General features: G+C 41.6%; 1 protein-coding gene across 1 annotated transcript in view; it reads left to right on the forward strand.

The window, feature by feature from the left end:
- The window catches only part of LOC124171679 (kinesin-associated protein 3-like), an 80,866-nt gene that overhangs the window by 32,280 nt on the left and 24,610 nt on the right, over positions 1–23,976 (forward strand). Inside the window, exon 9 of the mRNA XM_046550912.1 lies at positions 9,251–9,568. Coding sequence (XP_046406868.1) covers positions 9,251–9,568 — 318 coding nt within the window. The remainder of the gene's footprint in view (positions 1–9,250; positions 9,569–23,976) is intronic.

The following is a 23,976-nucleotide window of genomic DNA, read 5'->3' on the forward strand; positions in this document are numbered from 1 at the left end:
ACCGATTACTTAAACAGATCAAATCTGAGCTTAAAGAAACAGAGTGTAATTTGGGTGACTCATTAAATAAGTTGCATGAAAGGATCGAAGACCTTTCCTCGCCTATTAACACCCATGGTAAGAGAGTAGATGAGTGTTTTGAAAAAATAAATGTATTGCTACAGGAAAATAATAACTTGAAGAAACAAATCGCGGCTCTTGAAAACCAGTGCAATGATCAAGAACAGCGTATGCTCTCTCATTCCATTGAGCTGCATGGATACCCCCTAAACTCTAATGAAAATTTGACGAGTGTTGTGGGTCAAATTGGAGTTGGCTTAGGGGTAAAACTGGAAGCGAGTGACATTGATTATTGTTATCGCTTCAAAGGAGGAAGGGGAACCGGAGGGATTCATGTGAAATTCGTCCGGAAACAGCTCAAGGGCGACCTCATGGCCAAAAGAAGAGTGAAGAGAGATTTCGCCACTGGACACCTTAACCTTCAGGGCCCTTCCTCACCGATATGCGTAAACAAGGCGCTTTGTGCGAGCATAAGGCGAGTTCTGAATGCAGCAAAGGCTGTGAAGAAAGAAAAAAACTATAAATATCTTTGGATACATGACGGGAAAATTCTGATGAGAAAAGCTGAAAAAGAACCAGTATTTGTACTCACGTGCATGAATGATATAAATAACTTATAATACAATGTCTTCCATAAATAGTAATCTTAATTTTAGCACTAACGCTCTCTCTAACGCTCAAAATATTCATAGCCTTAGTATAGTGAAAGAAGTGAAAATAATTCACCAAAACATATGTAGTATGAGAAGGAACTTTGATGTGTTCTTAATCAATTTATCTCAGTTAATGTTTAAACCTACTGTTATTGTACTTACTGAAATATGGATTGGCGAAAGTGAGTTAAGTCTTTACAAAATAAGTGGTTTTAAAATGTTTGCTATATGCACTGATTACAGTAGAACCAAAGGTCTCCTTGTGTATGTACTTGAAGAAATTCCTTGTAGGTAATTCAATTTCGGTCACACTATCTTCTGCTGACTGTGTATTGTTGACTTTACACTTTGGCTTTATTAATTTTTACTTGTTATGTCTATATAGGCATCACGGTATTCAGCGTAATCATTTCTTAAATTAAATACAAGGGGTATTTCACAAAGTTAGTGGTAACCTGGTTATTGTTGGTGATATTAACATAAATATTTTATATAATAATCAGGTATCTAATGATTATATTAATTTAATGTGCTCCCAAGGTTTACAATGTCTGCTGAAACTTCCCACAAGAATAACAAGATCATCTTCGACTTGTTTAGATCATGTGTTTGCCAGAATTGCGAATATGTATAAATTTCAATTACTCACTGCACTGACTCGGCGCATTTCATTGACATCATAAGAAACACCGTCATCAACGACAACGAGATTATGGTCAGCTTCGACGTTGAGTCACTCTTCACCAACGTTCCAATCAAAGAATCTCTTAACATCATCAGAGAACTCACTGACTGTGGCATCCTGAAGGACTTTCTGAAATTGGTGGAGCATTGCCTCCGCAATTCCTTCTTCTTATGGAATGGCAGCTACTACGAGCAGACGGAAGGAGCCGCGATGGGTTCACCCCTTTCCCCGGTTGTGGCAAACCTGTATATGGAAAGCTTTGAGAAGACAGCCTTGGAATCTTATGACAAGCGGCCTTCACTGTGGCTGAGATACGTTGACGACACATTTGTGATTTGGCCACATGGCAAGGAAGAACTAAAAAGGTTCCTGAATCATCTGAACTCACAGCATCACGCCATCCAATTTACTATGGAGTTGGAAAAAGAGCATCAGCTACCCTTCTTGGACGTCATGGTGAAGAGAAAAGGGAATGGAAGGCTTGGACACAGTGTATACAGAAAGCCTACACACACCGACCGCTATCTAAATGCCGCATCACATCACCATCCCAGCCAGAAGAGCTCACTCGAGGCTACTCTTGTTAACCGAGCATATAAAATTTGCAACTCGGACTCAATTGCCAGCGAGAAGAAGCACCTGACATCAGCCTCACTAAGAAATGGATATAACGCCAACATGGTCCTGAAAAGGGCCAAGACGGAAGAAAACAGAGGACAAGTGCCCGCGACGCCTGACCCGGAAGATGCCACCAGGCCGGATCCGAAGGCTTATGTCACCATCCCCTTCATCGCAGGGACGTCTGAGAAAATCGCGAGAGTATTGAGGAAGCATGATGTAGTGACTAGGTTCAACTGCGTCACTAAGATAGCTGACATCCTACCCGGGCCCAAGGACAGAATTTCACCACTACTCTCCGAAGGCGTGTACCAAGTGCCATGCTCTTGCGGTAAATGGTACATTGGTGAAACATGCAGAGCGCTGAACACCCGCATGAGCGAACACCGAAGAGCGACCAGAAACAAACAGTTCAAAGCCTCTGCCATCGCGGAGCACGCCTGGAGTGAATCCGGACATTCTATTTTATTTGACGACGCCAAAATAATTGCGAGAGAAGACAAGTACTTCCCGAGAATAATAAGAGAGGCCATTGAGATAGTCAAAAGACCAGCGAACTTTAACAGGGAGGATGGCTATTCTTTGCACAGCGCGTGGAAAAGGTATATTCGACGCAAATACGAGGACGTTCCCTGATTGGTCAAAAGAAATCCACCGAATTGGCGCCAAAAACTGACTATATAAGAGAGGACTAAAAGCTTCACTTCATCCTTCACCTGAGGACGCTGGCAGGAGAGCTGGCAAAACTGTTGTGGTTCTTCGACAACGGACGCGGATGCAGCCCATAAGAATGCTGAACTCAAGTAATCACCGCGAAAACCTGCGTACGAGAATTTCCAATCATATTTAAATAAGCAGTTACGATACCTCTTTTTAAAAAAAGTGATCGAACAAAAATCCAAAACTATCGGCCAATTTCAATGCTTTCAACCTTCTCAAAAGTCTTGGAAAAGTTAGTTAAACACCGGCTGCTTACCTTTCTTAATTCGGGCAACTATTTTAGTATTAATTAGTACGGGTTTAGACGTAATATGGGAACTGAAGATGCCTTGACAAAATGTATGACTAATATATATAACGAATTAAATGAAAATAGATGCACTGTAGGATTATTTATTGATATAAAGAAAGCCTTTGATACGCTGGACCATGGCATTCTATTACAAAAGATGCACGATGCTGGTATCCGTGGTGTAACATCAAATTGGTTTAAATCGTATTTGTCTGAACGTACTCAGTGTGTTAGAGTGGGCCTAAAGTATAGTGAATTTAAAATAGTGGACACTGGTGTGCCTCAGGGTTCTGTACTAGGACCAATATTATTCCTAATGTATATAAATGATTTATGTAGTTTTAAATTTAATGGTCTTTTGACAGCTTTTGCTGATGATGTCGCCTTAAGTTACAGTGGTTACGACCAAATAAGCATTGCAAATGACGTTTAAAATGACTTGTACTTCATACATAAAAGGTTTGATTATAATGGGCTTGAACTAAGTGAAAAAACCAAATTTATGTTTTTTGATCCTAGCAACTGCTATGCATTCAATCCTAAATTATATTACCATAATGCAGACTGCCTAAAGCAGAACTGTAGTTGTCTAGTAATTGAGCAGGTTTGCAGCATAAAATATTTAGGAGTTACATTTGATAAATACTTGAAATGGTATCACCATATAAATGATTTAGTAAGAGTCTTACGATATTATGTATCGAAGCTGTATTATATTCGACATAATTGTCCTTACCATTTTCAAGTAATATTGTACAACGCTTTGGTTGGCACTAAGTTAAGTTACGGTTTGATATGTCGGGGTGGTGCCCACAAAACGGCATTGAACCCTGCAGTGATACTTCAAAAAAAGTTAATCATAATAATTGCCTATAAAAATCGTTTTGAGCCTTCTTACCCCCTATTTGTTAGTCTTAAGTTATTGCCATTAAGGTACATGTTTGTTTATAAAACTTTAAAGTTATTTTTTTTGAGAAGTGGTAGTTTTCCAGCAATTTCTGGAACCGAGCATGGTTATAACTTACGTAGGAATGTAAATTTTCTAGTTCCTAAGCCTAATCTTTCTTTATTTAAAAGATCATTTCTTTATTTGGGGCCGAAGATTTTTAATAAATTACCTTGTTTGATCAAAGAGTTAAAGAGTATAAATAAGTTTTATAAAAAGGCCAAAGATTGGTTGCTGTCCCATGGTGATATGGATGATCTTTTTGATGTTTGTGAATAATGTAAATATTATTATATATTATTTTTATATTTTTGTGAAAGGAGGAAAAAAGAAATTAATTTTGTTCTGTCCACATATTATACTTTATTCTTGCTTATTGTAAATTATTGTATCACAGATATGTTTCATAGTGATAATGTTTCAAAAAAAATTATATATACTCTCTTTTTGTTTCTGATCTGCCGTGAAATTAATTTTTTAAGATGGTAGCTCCCATGCTGGTTTTTTAACCATTGGAGCTACCAAAAGCTCCATTTGTGTTGTCCTGTTAAAAAAAAAGTGTACGTACAAGCTTGGAGTATTAAATTCAATTCAATTCAATTCAGATCTAATCAACAATACAGGAGAATTTTCCCCCATTATTTTTCATGTTTATATCAAGAAAGCTATCATTGAAATCTTGGTGAAGGCTTTGGATGCCAATATTCATGGAGAAAATATTAGTATGCTTCATTTACTGACAACATAGCACTCATAGCTGAAACAGAGAAGGATTTGAAGGAGACCAATATGGAAAGGACAATAGCCAGATATCAGCTGAAAATCAATAAAAAGAAGACTAAGATATTAGTATGCAGCAAAAGAGAGGAGGCTAGAACAAACGTTAAGCTAGGGAAGCATAAGCTTGAAGAGGTGAACGAGTTTTCTTACCTGGGAAGCCGAATTACCAACAATGGACGAAGCAAAAAAGAAATAGTCTGTGGAATAGGCAGGCGAAGAGGGCTTTTCACATAAAGGAAAATCTTCTTACAGCTGAGAATACAAACATAGAAGTAAGGAAACAATTCATCAGATGCATACAAGGGGGGACCCAAAAGCAACAGAAATAGTATGGTGGGGGGTCGGCTGAGTGAGGATTCAGTTTGTACCGTAAAGGGTTCTAAGCAATGATATTTCCTGAGTCAGTGTGGATCCTGGTCACTCTGAGTGCATTTGTTTGTCTATGGGTTTTTTTCGGTTAACCTACTATTTCCGATTTAGCAGAAACGTGTAATAGCTGACTGCCGGGAGCAACGCGCGGCTGTGAATTTTGATTTTTGGTGGGGAAACTCCCACAGAAACTCTAGTGATGCTTAAAAATACTTATGGTGAAAGTATTCTGAGGTAAAGTTCTGAGTAAAGCATGTGTCTATGACTGCTTTTTGCATTTCAATAATGGACAGATGTCGATTGATGAACATCGACCATCCTCGCTCAGCGCACTCGTCAACTCAAGAACGGACGACAATGTTGGGAAAATCCATTCCCTCGTTCAAGAAGATCGTTGCTGAATCAATGACATACTTTTTAGATATTTTGTAGAGGTTAAGGGAAAATATCGGAAGAAACGGGCGAATCTTTGGCACACAGGGGATTGGCTCTTCCACCACGACAATGCACCCACCCACACCGTGCTGTCCATTAAGCGGTTTTTGACAAAAAACAGCATGATGCCAATTGTTCACCTCCCCCTATTCATTAGAAATTGCCACCTGTAACTCTTTTTATTTCCTAGACTGAAAAGGGATATTAGGTATTAGGGATAAAGGATTTTGGGACTGTAGATGAGGCAAAACAAAAATCGCTAAAAGGCTTAAAGAACGTTGATTTAAGTGAATTAAAAAATTGTTTTGAACAGTCCAAGATACGAGTAGAGAAATGTGTTGCAGTCAAGGAGGATTACTTTGAAGGTGATAAAAATTTGGTGGGAAAATACTGATTTATAAAATAGTTATTGCAAACTTCCCGTTATTTTTGGGTCCCCCCTCGTTTGGAGCATGTTTCTTGACCATGGAAGTAAGGCTTGGACATTGGCAGCAGCAGAGGAATCAAGAGTGGAAGCATTCAAAATGTGGTGCTACCGAAGAATGATAAAGATAAAATGGATTGGCCGTGTAAGTAACGAGGAAGTGCTAAGAAGAGTGGGAGAAAAGAGAAACCTCCTAGAAACCTTAACCCTCTCCCTATTGAAGTTTAAATGCCTCATTCTCCACTCCTTCATAAACCGGCCGAATCCGCCCGGCCTGGCCTGCTATACTTTGGGCAGCCTTTTGAGCTTCATAGGCATCTGTTTTATCTTGAGAGTGTTTATCTATGCTAGCACACGCATCCTTCCTATCTCTCGTTTCATTAAGAAGAAGCAGAACGTCGTCACCATAAGCTAAAATCCCGAGACAATAAGGTGCTTTGTTCCAGCGTGGTATATTAACTGGGAAGTAAGGAGAGAAGATTCTTAAGCCGTTACAAAGGGATTTTTATTAGGGCCAGTTTTGAAATGATGTGATACGAAAACCTAGGCCTGCCCTGTGTTATTTAGAGTGATTGTCACATCTTATGGCGATATTTCTTTCTGTGTGGACACACACAAGCTCACGTTTTTCTTTGGCACGACAAAGCGCAACACGCAGCTGCACCCGGAAGCCATTATCAACGATGCCCCTCGCTGCGAAAACCTACGTTCACGCTTTTCCTATCTCACATGGCAAGGAGGCGAAGCTCAGCTCAAATGAAAATAAAATTAATCCCCCTCAGTTCTGTTTGTGGGTGGTCACATGCACTCTCACACTTTTCCTATCTCATATGGCAAGGAAGCAAAGCTCAGCTCAAATGAAAAGAAACCTAATGCCCCTCAGTTCGAGTGATTCAGATAGTTCTAGTTGTTTGAATGGAGAAGAAGGATACAGTGATAGTGACAGATCAAGTGAAGTAGAATTGGAGGATGACGTTACCCCAAGCATGAGTGATTTAAAAGGTGATGATCAGGTGGATGACTCTTGGAGGGACACCCTGATTTTTGAAGAACCGTCGGAGTTCAAAGAAGAGATAGGGCCTATTCATAATTTGTCGATAGGTGACAATGAATTTTCCTTCCTAAAATATATGCTAGGGGGCGAAGATTTTTTTACAACATTGTCAAGAACACAAACAAATATGCAGAACATCTTCTGCATTCCTCAGGAAAGGCTGAAAAAGACTGGGTAGATGTTACGTGCGATAAAATGGTGGCATACATTGGAGTGCTTGTATACATGGGAATATTCGATTTGCCTGAAAGCAGGGATTACTGGCATAGCCAAGATATTGACTGCTCAATTGTTTGTGATTGTATGACCTTTGGAAGATACACAAAAATTTCAAAATATTTCCATATTAGTGATATAACTCAGGAAAAAAAGGTAGAGGAGGGTTTTGATGTATTGCATAAAATTAGGCCGGTTCTTGATGTAATGGAAACTTTTCAGCAAAAGTATAAACCAGGTAGGGAATTAAGTGTTGACGAGGCAATGGTTGCTTTTAAAGGACGTCATTACATCAAACAATACATCCAAAGAAAGCCAACGAAGTGGGGATTTAAAGTTGGCTATGTCCTGCAGGGAAATGTGTACTTAGGGAAAAAAGATAAAAGAAATCGTGAAATGCTTCTTGGGACGCAAGTTGTAATGAATTTAATGAAAAACTATTTAGGGAAAAATCATCATGTGTAGTTTGATAGCTTTTTTTCGAGTGTGTCTCTCATGAAATTACTACTTATGAATAACACATACGCATGCGCTACTACAAGATCATCTCGTAAAGAATGGCCAGCGGAATTGAAATATCCAAAAAAACTTAGACTCCAAAGAGGAGAGAGTAGAAATTTACAGAGCGGAAAAGTTACTGCAACGGTTTGGCATGATAATCGGGATATTTGTATCCTTCAAACCAATTGCGATCTCAATATCAAAGTCTATGTGCAAAGAAAAACAGGAAAAGGGAACAAACAAACTATGGTATCCTGTCCAAATTCAGTTGCATTGTACACCAAATACATGGGTGGTGTTGACAGAGCTGATCAAAGAAGGTGCTACTATGGCTTAGGTAGGAAAACAAAAAAGTGGTGGAAATATTTATTTGCCTTCGTCGTAAACACGGCTATAGTGAACAGTTTTATTTTGTACAAAGAAACCAATTCACCCTCAAATACTAGGCATGGAGTAACACAGAAGAATTTTCGTTTAGCACTTTACAGGCAGATGATAGGGAAATTCTCCTCGCATAAAGTAGTGGGGCGTAAAAGAATCCTTCCGATGGGCACATTTTCACAGAGACAGCAACACTCTCTTGTAAAGTTCGTGGGGAGAAAAAAAGTGTGCGCCTATTACAGCTCTAAGAAAAGAAAAACTCCTGCTGGTCGGAGCATATAAACGTCATGGAAATGCATCGGATGCGATTTACCTCTTTGCAAAATAGGATGTTATCATCAATATCACCAAGAAAATGGAGTTGAAGGAGGGAATTAAATTCAATATAAGGTAAGGCTAACTTCTTTCAATAAATTAATATATTCTTAAAACCTATACAAAATTTAAAACAAAACACTTAAATATACTTCAAGTTATTGTAAGTTAATTGAAGTAACCTGCGTCAGTTCCTCATCGCCGAGAAAAATAGGTCTACCAGTGGGGCAAATGGGTATTTAAACTTCGTGCATGACGGGGAAATGTTTACGGGCGGTTTAGGAAGGAGAGGGTTAAGCAGAAGACGGGACAACTTAGTTGGCCACATTTTGAGGCATGATGGCCTGATGAAGACAGTGGTTAATGAAGTGCTTGATTTTCATTTCTGGATTTCCAAAAGTAACGATTGATGATGTAAGTAACTACTTCTTATTTTTTATGGTGTTATTAAAAAATCTCCGACATGGCACATCAAGTTATTTCACAAGTGATTGGTTCCATTACATCACTCTGTTTGATACATCTAATTGTCTCAAGAAAATTTTTTGAATTTGGTTTTGTGCTCGTATTTTATTTACTTATTCATTTTGGCTTTGGTTTCCATTCTGCTTCTAAACTTGAGAGTTGGTGGAACCAAGGAACAGAACTGTCTGTGATGGTGATAGGATTGGTAGCAAAGGAAGAGTCGGTATCTGAAACCTCAATCTTTGGAGCAGCTTTTTTTTCCTGAATTTTCAGTAGGTAGAATCTTAATATCTATGTTCTTTTTTGTTTTGTAATAGTTATGATTTTGGTTTACAGGCAATGAGGCAGGTGATGCATCGTGCTGAAAGAGGGGAAGCCTTTCCTCTGGCAGTTGCTTTGTTAGTCAATTTGGCCTTAAATGAACAGAATGCACGGAAAATGTTGTCTTTTAACTACCGGGAGGGTGACCCTGATCTAAGCGCAACAAAGGCTGATGAACCAGATTTATATGTTGATGGAGTGTTTAAGTCCAAAATTGGAAAGGATCAGGGATTTGTTGACTTATTTTGGATTGCAAAAGACGATCAAAACCCTCTAGTGATGAAAATTGTCCGGAACATATCCCACCATGAACCACTCCATAACTTTTTTTGGGTAAGTTATTTTGACTATGTACATGATAATATTTATTGTACTGTTGGCACTTGGATGCATGGTTCTTTCAAATGCATGTAGAAAGGTCATGGCTACGTCCTTTCTCAAGTAAAAATTTCTCCCTTGAAACTTGACTGAAACTACCTTGAAACTCACTGCCTTGCTTCTATGCTGAAACTGCATTGAAATAGAAACAAAACCAGTGGAGTTTGGCAGAGGGATGGCAGTGCAGTAGCAGTACAATTAAGTACTCCAGCTACTCCAATTAAACTCCCTTGGCCGACTAAACTGAAACTCCCTTGGCTAGCTACACTGAAACTCCCTTGGCTACAGACTAGACTGAAACTCCCTTGGCCAGCTGGACTGAAACTCCATTGGCTAGCTAGACTGAAACTCCTTTGTTTGGCTGAATACAATTCCTCTACCCAATCCATTAAAATTCCCTTGTCAAATCATATGAAGCAGAGTAAATTAACAAATTGCGCAACCCAGCCAACAGTGGATGATCACATAACAGGTTTCTCCTACAATTTTGCATGCATGATAAAAGGTGGACTGGTGATTGCGATCAACAATAGTTATTACTGCAATGACCATAACATTTTTCAAGAAACAATTTATTAGAACATGAAAATACATCAATAAATTAATAACTGTTAAAAGCGCATACAAAAATTTTCTAAATGTCCCGGAAGTTAGATGCTCCTGCAATAGAAAAGAAACATGACTGATGAGAGTCACAAACGACTTTAATCAAAATCAAATTAGCTAAATTGCACATTAAAAAAACTCTTGGCTTATTAGTTATATGGTGCATTAATGTGAAGCATTCAAAATATAGACAGCAAAACTTAAATTATCACTGAGGAAGCATGCGCTTTGCATCATAGTTCAATTGAAAAACGAAGCGATGACTCGTTACTTAGGCTATGTATGAATTCCAAACGAAAATCACGCAAGCTTCTAAAACTATCAGCAGTAACTAATAAGTATAAGCAGTAAATTTACATTGCAATATAGCGATACCCACCCGCATTCCTTATTTCTTCGAAAGCCCGCTTGAGCTCACCGAGTCCGTTAGGGGGTTAGGGACTCCACAGGATGACAATCGGAAGGCGCGGCATCCGCGGCATTGATGACCGGTCGGTGTATTCTCCTCCTCATCCGGGGTATCCATGAGGCAGGAAAAGTGGACGGCAGTCACCAAGGCTTAAGAAGAATTCGTTATTGGTAGTGTAGCGCCGGTTCGCAGGAGAAGGATATTCAAAATAACGTTCGCTCACTTCGAGGTTCAAAACACAACTCTTTATTCTCTCTCTTTTACAACGGGCCCAAAAGCCCTTCTACCGTTGAGGGCTTCACGCCCCCACCTCCTGGGTTTTCCCCAAGAGTCCATGTCCTGAGCAGCAGACAGCGCTCTGCTACACTGCCCTCTCCTTTCAAAGGCGTCGCGCCCTCGCGACGGTCGGCATAGCTGGAACCTTCGCTGTCCTCGGATCTCGGAAAGTTGGCGCCTTTATCTCCTTACCTCTGAAACGAAAAGAAAAGAGACCACCCCCCCGGAATTAGTCCTTCCTCAGAGTCCGGCTTGAAACCTTTGTGGTTCTCTTGTAACCCGTCTGGGATATCGCATGGTCGGCTCAATAACCGCTTCAGCTGGTGGCTCCTCTCTCGCTGCCGGAGTCGCTTGGCCCTCATGTGTTGGTGGAATGGAGAAAAACTTCCATCCACCCCCTCCCCGGACGACAGTTTTTTCCCTCGCTGTCTCGGTCTCTCTTGGCCCAGCTTTTGTTTCTTCCACTCCGTCCGTATTCTGACATTCCTTTTCCATGTCTCCTCCCGGTCTTTCCTCCCACCTTTTGAGTCGGTTGAAGTGTACCACTAAGCGGCGGCGAGGATTATCCACCTTCTTCACCCGGTACGTGACCTCGGACAATTTCCGTATGATTTGGAAGGGGCCCGTCCAGGGGCGATGGAATTTACGACACTTCCCTCTTGCCGTAGCGGGATCGTGGAGCCATACCCTTTCCCCTTCTTCAAAGGGTGCACCGTGACACCGGCGGTCGTATTGTTCTTTTTGCCGGAGGTGGGCTGACCCAAGCCTCTGCCGTGTGAGAGCATGGGCTTTCTCGAGGCTCTCTCGCAACCGTCTCACAAATTCGCCTTCTTTGGGCTGCGCCACCCCCCTCTGCACATCAGGGATCCCCCACTCTAACTCAATGGGGAGGCGCACTTCTCTCCCAAACATAAGAAAATAAGGTGTAAATCCTGTGCTGCCGTGTTTGGCCGACCGATAGGCTAGCATGACGGAATCCAAATGCTCATCCCATTCGGATTCCATATCCGTCCACTGGCTCAACATAGCTAATAATGTTCTATTGAACCGCTCGACTTGGCCGTCCGACTGCGGGTGGTAGGGTGATGTTCTTGTTTTTACCGCCCCAATCACTTTACACATCTCTTGGAAGAGGCGGGATTCGAATTGGCACCCTTGATCAGTGTGGATTTCCCGTGGCACTCCCCACCTGCACACGAAGCCCTTAACATGATGCGCCACTGTTTCCGCCTCTTGGTTATGCATGGCATACGCTTCGGTCCACTTGGTGAACTCGTCAGCGACCACCAATATATATATTAATTTCCTGTCTTTGTTTGAGGAAGTGGTCCTAAAATGTCCATGGAAATTCTTTCCATCGGTCCTCCCGTCGGGCAATGACCCAGTGGTGCTCGTTGCGGGTGAGGCGGGGATTTCCGACGCGAACAATCTTCACACGTGCGGCACCAAATTTCCACGTCTTTTGTGTATCCGGGCCAATAGTAGCGCTCTCTCACTTTACCTAAAGTTTTCTCATACCCTAAATGGCCTCCGATGGGCGAATCGTGCAAAGCCCGAAGAATTTCGTCCCTAGCCTCAGCAGGCACTATTATCTGGAGACGGAAGGCGTCTCTTCCTTCTTCTTCCCACCTTCGAAAGAGAGCCCCATCCTTAAACACTAGCCTATCCCATTGTGTCCACAAAGCCTTCGCCTTCGGGCAGTCACCCCTCCTCTCTCCCTCGGACGGCCGAATTCCTGCTTCGAGTGCTTCCATTACCCTTCTCAGCACGGGGTCTTTGCTTTGCCTGTCCCTCACGCTTTCACTGGGAGCCTCTAAGACGGCGTCGATTTCCGCTGAAATCAGCTCCCCCTCTCCCCGAGCGCACTGTTTACAAACAGACCGGGATAAACCGTCGGCATTTCCATGTTTGTTTCCCGGCCGATGCACCACTAAAAAGTCATACTCCGACAATTGCTCAAGCCAGCGAGCAACTTGTCCTTCCGGTTCTCGAAACGATCTCAACCACTGTAGGGAATTATGATCGGTGCGCACCACAAACCGTTTGCCTAATAAATATTGGCGAAAATGGCGGGTAGAATTGACTACCGCCAAAAGTTCACGCCTCGTCACACAATATTGTTTTTCGGCGCGTGAGAGCGTCCAACTATAATAGGCCACAACCCTTTCCTCGCCTTCCTGTCTCTGGCTGAGTACGGCCCCGATACCCATCCCGCTAGCGTCACAGTCGAGCGTAAATTCGCAGTCCATCCGCGGGAAGGCCAATATAGGTGAACACGTTAGCTTTCGCTTAAGAGTCTGAAAGGCGTCTTCACATTCTGCACTCCATTTAAATAAGGCATGCTTTTCGGTCAACCTGTGAAGGGGGCAGGCTATCTGTGAAAAGTCTCTAATGAACCGCCTGTAGTAAGACACAGTTCCTAGGAACGCCCTAAGCTCCTCAAGGGATGCTGGAGATCGCCATTGTGTGATCGCGGCAATTTTATCAGGATCCGTCGCAACACCATTTTTGGAGACTATATAGCCTAAAAATTTCACAGATGGTTTCATGATTTGGCACTTCTCAGGCTTAATTTTCAGTCCCGCCTTCCTTAGGCGTATCAACACATCTGTTAGCCTTTCTACGTGCTCCCTAAAATCCCTTCCGAAAATTATGACGTCATCCAAGTACACCAAACAAGACCTCCACTGTGCACCCGCGAGCACTAGGTCCATTAGTCTTTGGAATGTACTGGGTCCGTTGCACAATCCGAAGGGCAGCACTTTAAACTGATATAGACCGTCACCAGTGGTAAAGGCTGTCTTTTCTCGATCAACTTCCGCGACCTCGCACTGCCAGTATCCTGACGCCATATCTATTGTGGAGAAAGCTGTTGCGCCGGCGAGCGAATCGAGAATGTCGTCCATGCGGGGGAGGGGATAAGCATCTTTGTGAGTCACGGAATTCATACGCCTATAATCAACGCAAAATCGCGTCGATCCGTCTTTCTTTTTCACAAGAACGATCGGTGAACTCCAAGGAGATGATGATTCTTCGATTGTATCATCCCTCATCATTTCCTCTACGATTCGTCGCACTTCTCCGCGTCTGTGGATTGGCAATCGCCTGGGAGGTTGCCGAATCGGGGACACATCACTAGTCTCTATTGTGTGCTTAAGAATGTTTGTACGCCCTAAGTCGTAGGGTCCTCGAGAGCACACATCTGAAAACTCATTCAACACTGTTTTGAGTTCCTCTATTTCCGCTTCACTAATATCGGCACAGTTTAAGTCAAAGAGGGAAGATGCTGGGGGAAGATGCGCGTTCTCCAGACTAAAAACGGGCTTTTGACATGTTTCCACTTGTTCTCCACAACACTCGTGCAATACGCCCACTTTCGTGTCTTTGTATAGAGTCACTGTCTCTCCCAAGGGATTCAGGAAAAGCATATTCACGGTATCCTTCACGTTATGCAAAATCCGCGCACCGAAAACGCCATAACGCTCTAAAAGTTTTGGGTTTGGCTCGATTATCCCCACTTTTTCTTTGAACCCCGGGTCCGAGCTCACCCAACACTCCACTACCACTTCGTGGTGAGGAGGAAGAACAACGTTCTCCTTCAACGTCACTGCGCAGCCCCACTCGCACTTTCCCTCACTTGTAAGAAAAGGCACCGCTTTTCCGCGGAGAAGAATGCAATTCCGGGAAAAAGCCACGTCACACTGATGTGCTCGCAGAAAATCGGCACCCAGGAGGCATCCCTTCGATAGGCGCGGGGCGATGAGCACATCATGAGAGAACTCTTCCCCTCCGATCTGAAGTATCACTTCACCCTTCCCAAGCACCCGTAATGGCTCCCCATTCGCCGTTATTAGTGTCACATTGTCTGTTATGATTTTCCCGGAATTTTCGGTGCGGCTCCACATTTCTTCCGATATCAATGACACTGCCGCTCCCGTGTCTATTAGTATCTCGACGGGGATCTTCGAAACGGATCCGTGCACCAGGGGCACTGACTCGGACAAAATTGTCCAAATTTCCTTTGCTCCGCGTCCTCCGACGCCCTCGAGCGGTGAAGTAGTGTCTCGGGTTCCTTTTTCGTCTGCGGCCGAGAAGGTTACCATCTCCTCGGCCTTCCGTCGTTTCCCGAGAAGGAAAGCCGTGGGCATTCGGCCCTCAGATGGCCCTCCTCGCCGCACATCCAACAGCGCGGCCGATCTCTGCGCCTCACACTGGAATTAGGGCGCCGCCTCTCCGGAGCGGGAGCGGGGCCGTGGTCCTCACCACTCGACATAACCATCCCTCGTAGAAATTGCAACACCTCTCTCATTGTCTCTGAGTTCTGTGTCAACGCGGCCTCCACTCTGTCCTCGCGACCACATCCTCGACTATCCACACCGATATCCTGTGACCTGACGGGCGTCGCCGGCGCCAACGCATTCACTACCCTGGTGGATGACTCGGCGAAATGGATTGCCTCCATCTCGATTGCAACACCGATTGCTTCCTCGAGGCTAGCAAGTCTCGCCTGCTTCACCCACACCCGAATGTTCCCGTCGAGCCCATCGAGGAAGCGGTCGCGCACTACGGCCTTTCTCGCATCCTCGGGCCAGGAAGGGTATGCGCGCCGAGCAAGGCGCCCGAGGTCCGTGGCAAAGGCAGCGATGTCTTCTCCGGGGTTGCGCGCCCTTTGGACGAATCGCGCCTTTTCCTTCTCGCTCGCTTCCCTTGGGTTGAAGCGCCGCCCCAACGCCTCCCGCGCCTTTTCATAGCTCCCTCTGTTTTCCTCCGGCAGATCACGAAACGCCGAGAGAGCGTTTCCTGTGAGGCAGAGTCTCAGGTAGAGCGTCTTCTGCTCCTCAGGCCATTTATTTATTTCCGCCACTGTCTCAAATTGGAAGACCCAGTCTTCCCACTCCTCCGCACCACTAAACTTCTCCGGCATCACCATACCCGCCATGGCTGCCGCCGCCGAACCGCACGCAAAATCTCAGGATCGAGAACACAATCCTACCGACTGCGCCAATGTAGCGCCGGTTCGCAGGAGAAGGATATTCAAAATAACGTTCGCTCACTTCGAGGTTCAAAACACAACTCTTTATTCTCTCTCTTTTACAACGGGCCCAAAAGCCCTTCTACCGTTGAGGGCTTCACGCCCCCACCTCCTGGGTTTTCCCCAAGAGTCCATGTCCTGAGCAGCAGACAGCGCTCTGCTACAGTGGCATGAACCCCGAAAAAGGACCTCGAAATCCTTAAACCTGCCTGGATTAAAACACGAATTCAATGTCAACGTTCTCATGGCTAAACATGGAAGGAATAAACATACCATCAGAGAAGTTAAAACGCTTACCTTCAATTTTGACTGCAGTCACCACCACCAACCTCGTTCTACCCTTCACCTTAATTTCGATTAATTCTTGCCGTTAACAACCGTCGAAGTACCTGGAAAATAATTATGCCATCAATCTTTTCATGCCAAAACCCACGGTCACCACTCGTCTTTCGCTCCTAGCAACTTGAGAGAAATAACGGCAACCGACAGCTTTACGCGCGAGAAAAGATATACATGTTGCCAAAAGCTAAATTTAAAAAATACATCGCCGCTGAAAATAGGGGTCGCTTATATGTCCGGTAGATGGGTTCCACACGTTGGTAAAACTTACGAAGGGTAGCACACGTGCAGCAAGGGAGTAGCAGTTCGAATTCATGAGGGAGAGGGGATACCCAAATGCTGCAGCAGCTCTGTGGCAGGGCAGTTAAGGCATTCGGCAAGAGAGATTCAGTGGAGTTATTAAGTTGGCCTGGCCTATGAGCCTAACGTCCAGTTCAGAGTCAGTAGAGGTCATGTGCAGCAAGGGAGAGGCAGTTCAAATTCTGAGGGAGAGGGGATACCCAAATGCTGCAGCATCTCTGTGGTAGGGCAGTAAAGACATTCGGCAAGAGAGATGCAGTGGAGCCATAAATTCGGCCTGGCCTGTGGCTATTGTCCAGTTCAGTAACAGTGGGGCACACATGCAGCAAGGGAGAAGCAGTTCAAATGCAATGGACGAGGGAGAATGGCATCAGAGTTTCAGTTGAGTGCCCTTTTTCTTGTTGAGGACAAGGCAGTGCAGTGCAGTTACAAGGTTGTTTCAAGGCAGTTTCCACACATTCAGTGGAGTTTCATCCCAGAATCAGCTCGGTTTCAAGGGAAAAATTTTTACTTGAGTTCTTTGTTATATATTCGAAGTCAGTAACCTTGTATCTAGATTTAAGGTTACAGATTTTGGGCATATATCAATCATAATCATTAAAAATTCTAATACAATTCGTAGTTTTACATCTGAGATAATAAAAATAATGAATGACCCCTGCATTATGAAATTCAAATAAAATTCGAAGTTTTACTGCTGAGATGATAAAAATTGGATAAGACTCCAAATATTTAAGATTCAAATACAATTCCTAGTTTTACTGATGAGATGATAAAAATGCCAAATGACGCCAAGAAATTAAAATTCAAACACAACTGCTAGTTTTACTGCTGAGATAATAATAATAATGCGAAATGATGCCTAGAATTCAGTAATCAAATACAATTCGTAGTTTAACTGTTCAGATGATAAAAATGCAAAATGACGCCTAGAATTTATAATTCAAATACAAATAGTAGTTATACTGCTGAGAAGATATAAATGCGAAATGACACATCCCAGACGGCACAGAACCCTCAGTATCTAATTCGTATGTACATAGTACCCATTGACTAAGGGGATACTATGCCGCTCCGTCATTTTCGTCAATGGATATTTTCCGTTCGCGGCCTGTTGACGAAGCGCGTACGCAGCATGTGAATGTCCGCTACTAAGCACGTACGATTGGATACGAAGCGCGCAGGAACACGGCACTCAGGCTAATCTCAATCGATTAGGTCGAAATTAGATATATCGTAACTCGCACGATCGAAAAATGTATCGAACGCAACACAATCGATAGCTACCGACCGTAGCGAGAACCTTGATACGAATCATTATGAATTGTAAGTTCTCAATAGGTAAGTAACACCATATCATAAATTCTAATTACCATGAAAGACTCACGACCGACAAAGTTTTTGTCGGTTGTGAGTTTTTCATGGTAATTAGAATTCATGATATAGTATTATTTACCCATTGAGAACTTACAAAACTTACTCGGCCACTTAAATAACTGCGAAAAATGAGATTCTCATGGCTAATTCACGCACCCCCAGCATTGTTAAGTGGCTTGTACTTACTTGGAAACCTTGAGATGTTAATGAGAGTAAATTCTTATTAATTTTGACACTAAATAAGACATCACATAGCCTACGAGCATTAAAAAGCTTACCCTAAAGCCTGACGAAATAAAATTTTTAAATAAAAATTGCCGATGAAACAGGATTGCTGACACATCTGCTATTAGTATGATCGAATTCATCAAAATGCAAGCAAAAATTAACGTATAGTTCAGTCTCAGCTACTAAAACTTACCCATATCAGGCGCTAAAGTATTTGAAAAATTATTTGGGATGAGTAAAAGTCCCTAGGTCACTGCAGTAAATGTATCAACCTATTAAAAATATGAAAGTCCTGCCAAATCACCAGCATAAACACTTGTAAAATAAAACATGTTATCTCTTAGATCACACCTCCGATTTTATACTTACTTTGCATGAAGTCACCAACGCAAGAAATTTTAAAGAGGCAGGAAAGAAAAAAACCACAGAAATACAATACATATATTATGTATTTTCTATTGTCAACCACAATAATATTTCCAATTTTCTCTTCTATCCCACATCTAATTTAGCGAAACAATTACTCTTATTCTCTTTCGAATAGAAAATTATTTAAAAGAGGACTGGTCGATACATACAAACTATCGTCAATACTTTCTCCGATGAACGTCCACTATCACTGCACCAACTTGCACAAATCAAATACACATCCACAAATATGTCACTTCTGCCACAATGTCTGTCTTCTTGGCGACAGGTAACAGTGAAGCAATGGTACCTTCCTCCAATCTGGGCACCTTCAATTCAGCAAGAATTTTCTCCTCGTCTTCTCGTCCAAGGCCACAGATTATTTTCTGATATCACAAGGTGCGATGTGAAGCTCACACACCTAAAATTAATAAATAATAAAATACCATGTAACTTATTAGGTCAAATCATTTCCAATTTTTGGTATTTCTGCATGAGAAATCAAATTACTATAGGCTCGTAAATATAGTAAATATTTGTATGCCTGATATTTTTATTGTTTTAAACTATAGCATAAGATAATTTGAAATGATGAAAGCCGACGTGTAATACACCATAGGGCAAGCTAAGAAGCAATATTCGATCCTATAAACTTGGCAGCTTATTCCTAGTTTCTCCTTTAACCACACGTTTACCGAATGAAATAATACAAAAATACAACTAAAATGCAAGAATTTTCAAAAGAATTGCTGCTACAATATTTTGAATCACCATTTTTAGTACTGAATAGTACTATAGTACTTCAGTACTGAATAGTTCGGGATGTTGATGGATCAACATCCCGAAGCCACTTCTAACTTAAAATTACAGATTAAATGCGAAGTGACGTCGATATTTTGTAAAAAAAAAGAAATCATAGTTTTACTGCTGAGATGATATAAATGCGAAATGACGCCTACAATTTTTCAATTCAAATACTAGTCGTAGTTTTATTTACTCCATATATGATAAAATTGCAAAATGTTGCTAAGAATTTTAAATTAAAAACTATTCGTAGTTTTTACTGCGTAGCTGATAAAAATGCAAATAGAAGGCTAGAATAAAAAATTCAAAAATTATTCGTATGTATACTGCTGAGATGACAAATATGCGAAATGTCGCATAGAATAAAAAATTCAAATACAACTCGTAGTTATTTACTGTTGAGATGATAAAATAAGAAATGAGGCCTACAATTTGAAAATCAAATGAAATTCGTAGTTTTCCTGCTGAGATGATAAAATTCCAAAATTACGCTTAGAATTCAAAATTCAAATTTTTTCTCCGTTTAAATGTTGAGATGACTAAATTGCAAAAATGATAAAAATGCAAAATGACGCCTAGAAATTAACATTCAAATACAATTCGTAGTTATACTGCTGAGATTATAAAAATTTGAATTGATGCTTAAAATTTAAAATTCAAATACAAGTCATAGTTTTACTAATGAGATTCCTATATTTTCTGCTGAGGTGATAAAATTAGTAGCGACGACTAATATATATATTTCAAATAAAATTCGTAGTTGCCTGCTGAGCTGAGGTAGTCACAGTGATGTTACTATAAAGTTTCAGAAATGTTCCAGCATCGTAGCAATGATCTTAGGAAATGAGAAGGTCTGGAAACTCTTCGCCCAGGCATGGTCAATTAATGAAGTAATAATTTCCTGTGTAGGTTGGTAGAGGCGCTACCTTATCTGGAGGGCAAGTTCCCTGTGTATTTGTATACATTAATTCAGTATGTATGAACTAATATACGGCAAAAGTGATCTTAATCATAGCAATTTTGGCTACTAGTTCACAAGTTCATGTGATCTTAACATTTTTTGGCATTACATGTAGCTTGATGATGTTCTCAAACATGAGTATTAATTAAATTGAGGGTTTGCATTTCAGCGTTGTCTGCTTCCATACCTAGGTATTATAATAAGTTACAGCCATAATGCCAATAGTTAAAATCTTTTGAAGTGGGGAAGTGTATTTTAGAGAATATAGATATAGCTTTCCTGTTCGGGAACCGTTCACAGACTGTATTTTGGCCCATTGCACCGTGACGAACTGTTCCAATAAGCTGTTCAGTCGGCATTTCCCAGCTGTTCATGGAGCATTTTGTACCTGTTAAAGTAAAGTTTAATAAGGTGTTCAGAACCTTTTGTTGAAGTGTTTGTGAACTATTATGGAACCGTTCACGGATTGTATTTTGGCCCAAATGAAGTGTTGCAGTATATAATACTTTGTATTACCCATAAAATCCTTGTGAGCTGAATTTACTTGCTCTGGTATGAACGGTAACATTAGGTTTTCGGCATTTTAAAATTCTTTTCCTTCGTTTGATATTTACCACTGTAACTGTGATAAAAAACAGTCCTATTGCGAATCACGACCACTCATGACTGTGTTTTCAAACCGAGTGCAGAGTAGCTACGGTAAAACCATGAGAAATGTATAACTTACATTTTGGCCAAAATTTTTCGTGTCGTGGGCTTCCTTTTGATACCCCACACCCTGGTGCCAAGGGAAGGTAGGTAGCAGCTAGATTCAAGAAAACCACTTAGTATTGATTATACCCAGTGAGAAATGGGTGGTGGAAACCACGTGGAACCCACGTGGAGATGTAACGTGGATACCACGTGTTTTTGGTCGTGGAATCAACGTGGAACCCACGTGGAAATTTGGTGGAAAAATTAAAACAGCAGTAGGTGCTGTCCTAAAACCATTAAAACCTCAACCACTCTATATCTAAACCTTCTACATATGTGTCTACGATTTTTCATGTGCTCTCATGGCTGCCTTTCCACGAATTATATAAAAATAGAATGTGCGACACATTTTCACATAACTAGCGTGGTTTCAGGATGATAAATGACGCAATATCACCAGAGAGTTAAGTTCCACAAATTAGAAATTCTGTTCAACATTTTATGCTGATTACCACAAATCCACTTGAAATCAATGTGGATTCCACGTGGGTCCAACCACTCAATATCCACCACCACCATATATCCACGAGTCAACGTGGATTCCATGTGGGTTCCACGTGGATTCCACCACCCATTTCTCACTGGGTAGCTGTTGCCAATCAGTCAAGAAGGGCAGTGAAAGATGCATGCATAACTAAACACAACTGGATACAAAGAAACTTGAACTAGGGGTTTGTTGAAATGATTTTTTTTGCATTGAAGCTCAGTGGGGTGCCGATTATCCAACGATCCGCTAATTATTAGCAGTTAGGTCCGCTAATAATTAGCACCCCCTCTCCTCCAATCCTTTCTGTTCCTTCCTTCCCTTCCCAAATTCTCCCCTACGTTTTGTGCTTTCAAATAACAATAGGCCTCCATGGATTTCTTCAAACGAGGCAAATCACGCTGTTGACGGCGCTGCGCCGTCGACGGCCGCAGTGGTCACCGTGGTGCCCATTTCAATCCGGTCCAAAAGTGTGCCGTCTACGGCGTGAAATGCAGGCAGAGGCTAAATTGAGGCCATTTCAGACAAAACGACTTTTCATAATTAAGTTAAGCAATTTTGTTTCCGAGTTAGGTCTGATACAGGAATTAGCTTGAGGAGGAGTATTGTAATGGAATGTGCAATCTGTTTACTGTGTATTGTGATTTGAAGATGTGTGTGTTTGGGAGTCTTTTACTGCACAGTGAAACCTGTATGTATTTTCGGTTGTCTTTTGGTTGTGTGCAATAAAGAAGTCATGTGCTCAATGTTGCTGGATCAACCACTCGTTCTTAATTCTCTCTCTGCTGATGTACCCAAATCCTAACATCTTTTAAGTTTTTACATTTTCTCTGGTATTTGCGCAAGAGACCTATTGACAAGATTGTCTGCATCGTGGAGAGTGCTTGCTCATTCAGTGTTCTGTTCATTCGCTGAGCCACACCATTCTGCTCTGGCGTGTCTGATGGTCAGCTGATGTTTAATATCACCTTGTTTAAAAACCTATCAAGAGCTTGGTTACAATATTCTCCACCATTATCAGAGCGTACAACCTTCACCTTCCTCACATTCAACTTCTACCTGAATAATGAAATGTTCAAAGATTTCCCTCACTTCACTCTTCCATTGAGAAAGAAAATAAACACTTTCTTTGTATACTCATCTGTGATAGTGAGAAAATATCTGGCTCTTCCCCAAGATTCCACTGGCATTGGTCCACACAAATCAGTGTGCAGCAGGTCCAGTTAATTCTTAGCTCCAAGTTTTGTGGGCTTGAAAGCTGCTGCACACTTGCCTTCTACACATGGAACACAGAGTTACCTTTCTCCTGAAAAATTTATACCAGTAACCAAGTCTGTTACCTAATCTGTAGCAGATCCATCCCTATATGATTAAGGTGTCAAACACAATTTTGTGCCACAATTCCCTGTAATTAGAATTTTTAGAATATGCATTTGCAATTTCACTAGTACATACATTTGCTGTGGTTAGATTGGGGCCATCAGTGGACGATTTTAACCCTCATATTGATTTACGGCGCAACAGTGGCAGTACATTTTTTTTGTTAATATCTTGTCTTTATTGACATGTTTTCTGATTGAGAATGGTAGTGATATTTGCTGTCTTCATTTATTACGGTGTTTTTCTAGATTTTACCCATTATTGTGGAAGCTACAGTAAAATATGTATCTTGAATGCTGCATTCTTTTCCATTTGTTGCCATAGTGCTCTATATTTCTGTTCCATTTGTCTGTTCTTTTATAATGAAAGTTTTAATTTTGTGTGAAATGGTTGTTTCAAATATTTTTTCTGATATGCAGTGCTTGACAAACTCCACTTTTTAATGTTTACATTGTTTTATTTTTTATGATCCTAATACTAAAAATGAGGACCGCATGAAAGTCGTATATGCCCATGTGATATATTTTTGCTTCACTGCATCGATATGTTATATCTTTGTTGTGTAGAAGGCTAAGTTCTTAAGCGTGAATTATGGAACAGGTGTTGGTGAAGTGAGAAGAGACGAGTGTTACTTTTTTGATTTTTAAAGGATTCTGACGATCGAGGCAAATCTTACAAATATTCTGGGAGCTTGTATCCATCAGTTTCTAAAAATAAAGAGTGATGAGTTTTGAAATGTGAAGAATATGGGATAATAAGCGATGTATCAGAGAACCCAGTGCCGCTTTGGAGGTCTAGTTAGAAGAGCTGGTATTTTTTTCCTACCACGGAGCCCCATTCCCTCACTGAGGACGTTTCCTGAGAGACATGTAAATGTGATATGGGGGAGTGCGGCAGATGAGGTTTTACTCCTGGATTGGTGGGAAATACAAAAAAATTACTTCTTAGAAGTATGGGTTACAGATGGTAAGGAAGAAGAAACAGGTGCCTATTTTCTTTCCTCCTG

The sequence above is a fragment of the Ischnura elegans genome, chromosome X (genome assembly GCF_921293095.1).
Source record: "Ischnura elegans chromosome X, ioIscEleg1.1, whole genome shotgun sequence".
Classification (NCBI taxonomy): Eukaryota; Metazoa; Arthropoda; class Insecta; order Odonata; family Coenagrionidae; genus Ischnura; species Ischnura elegans.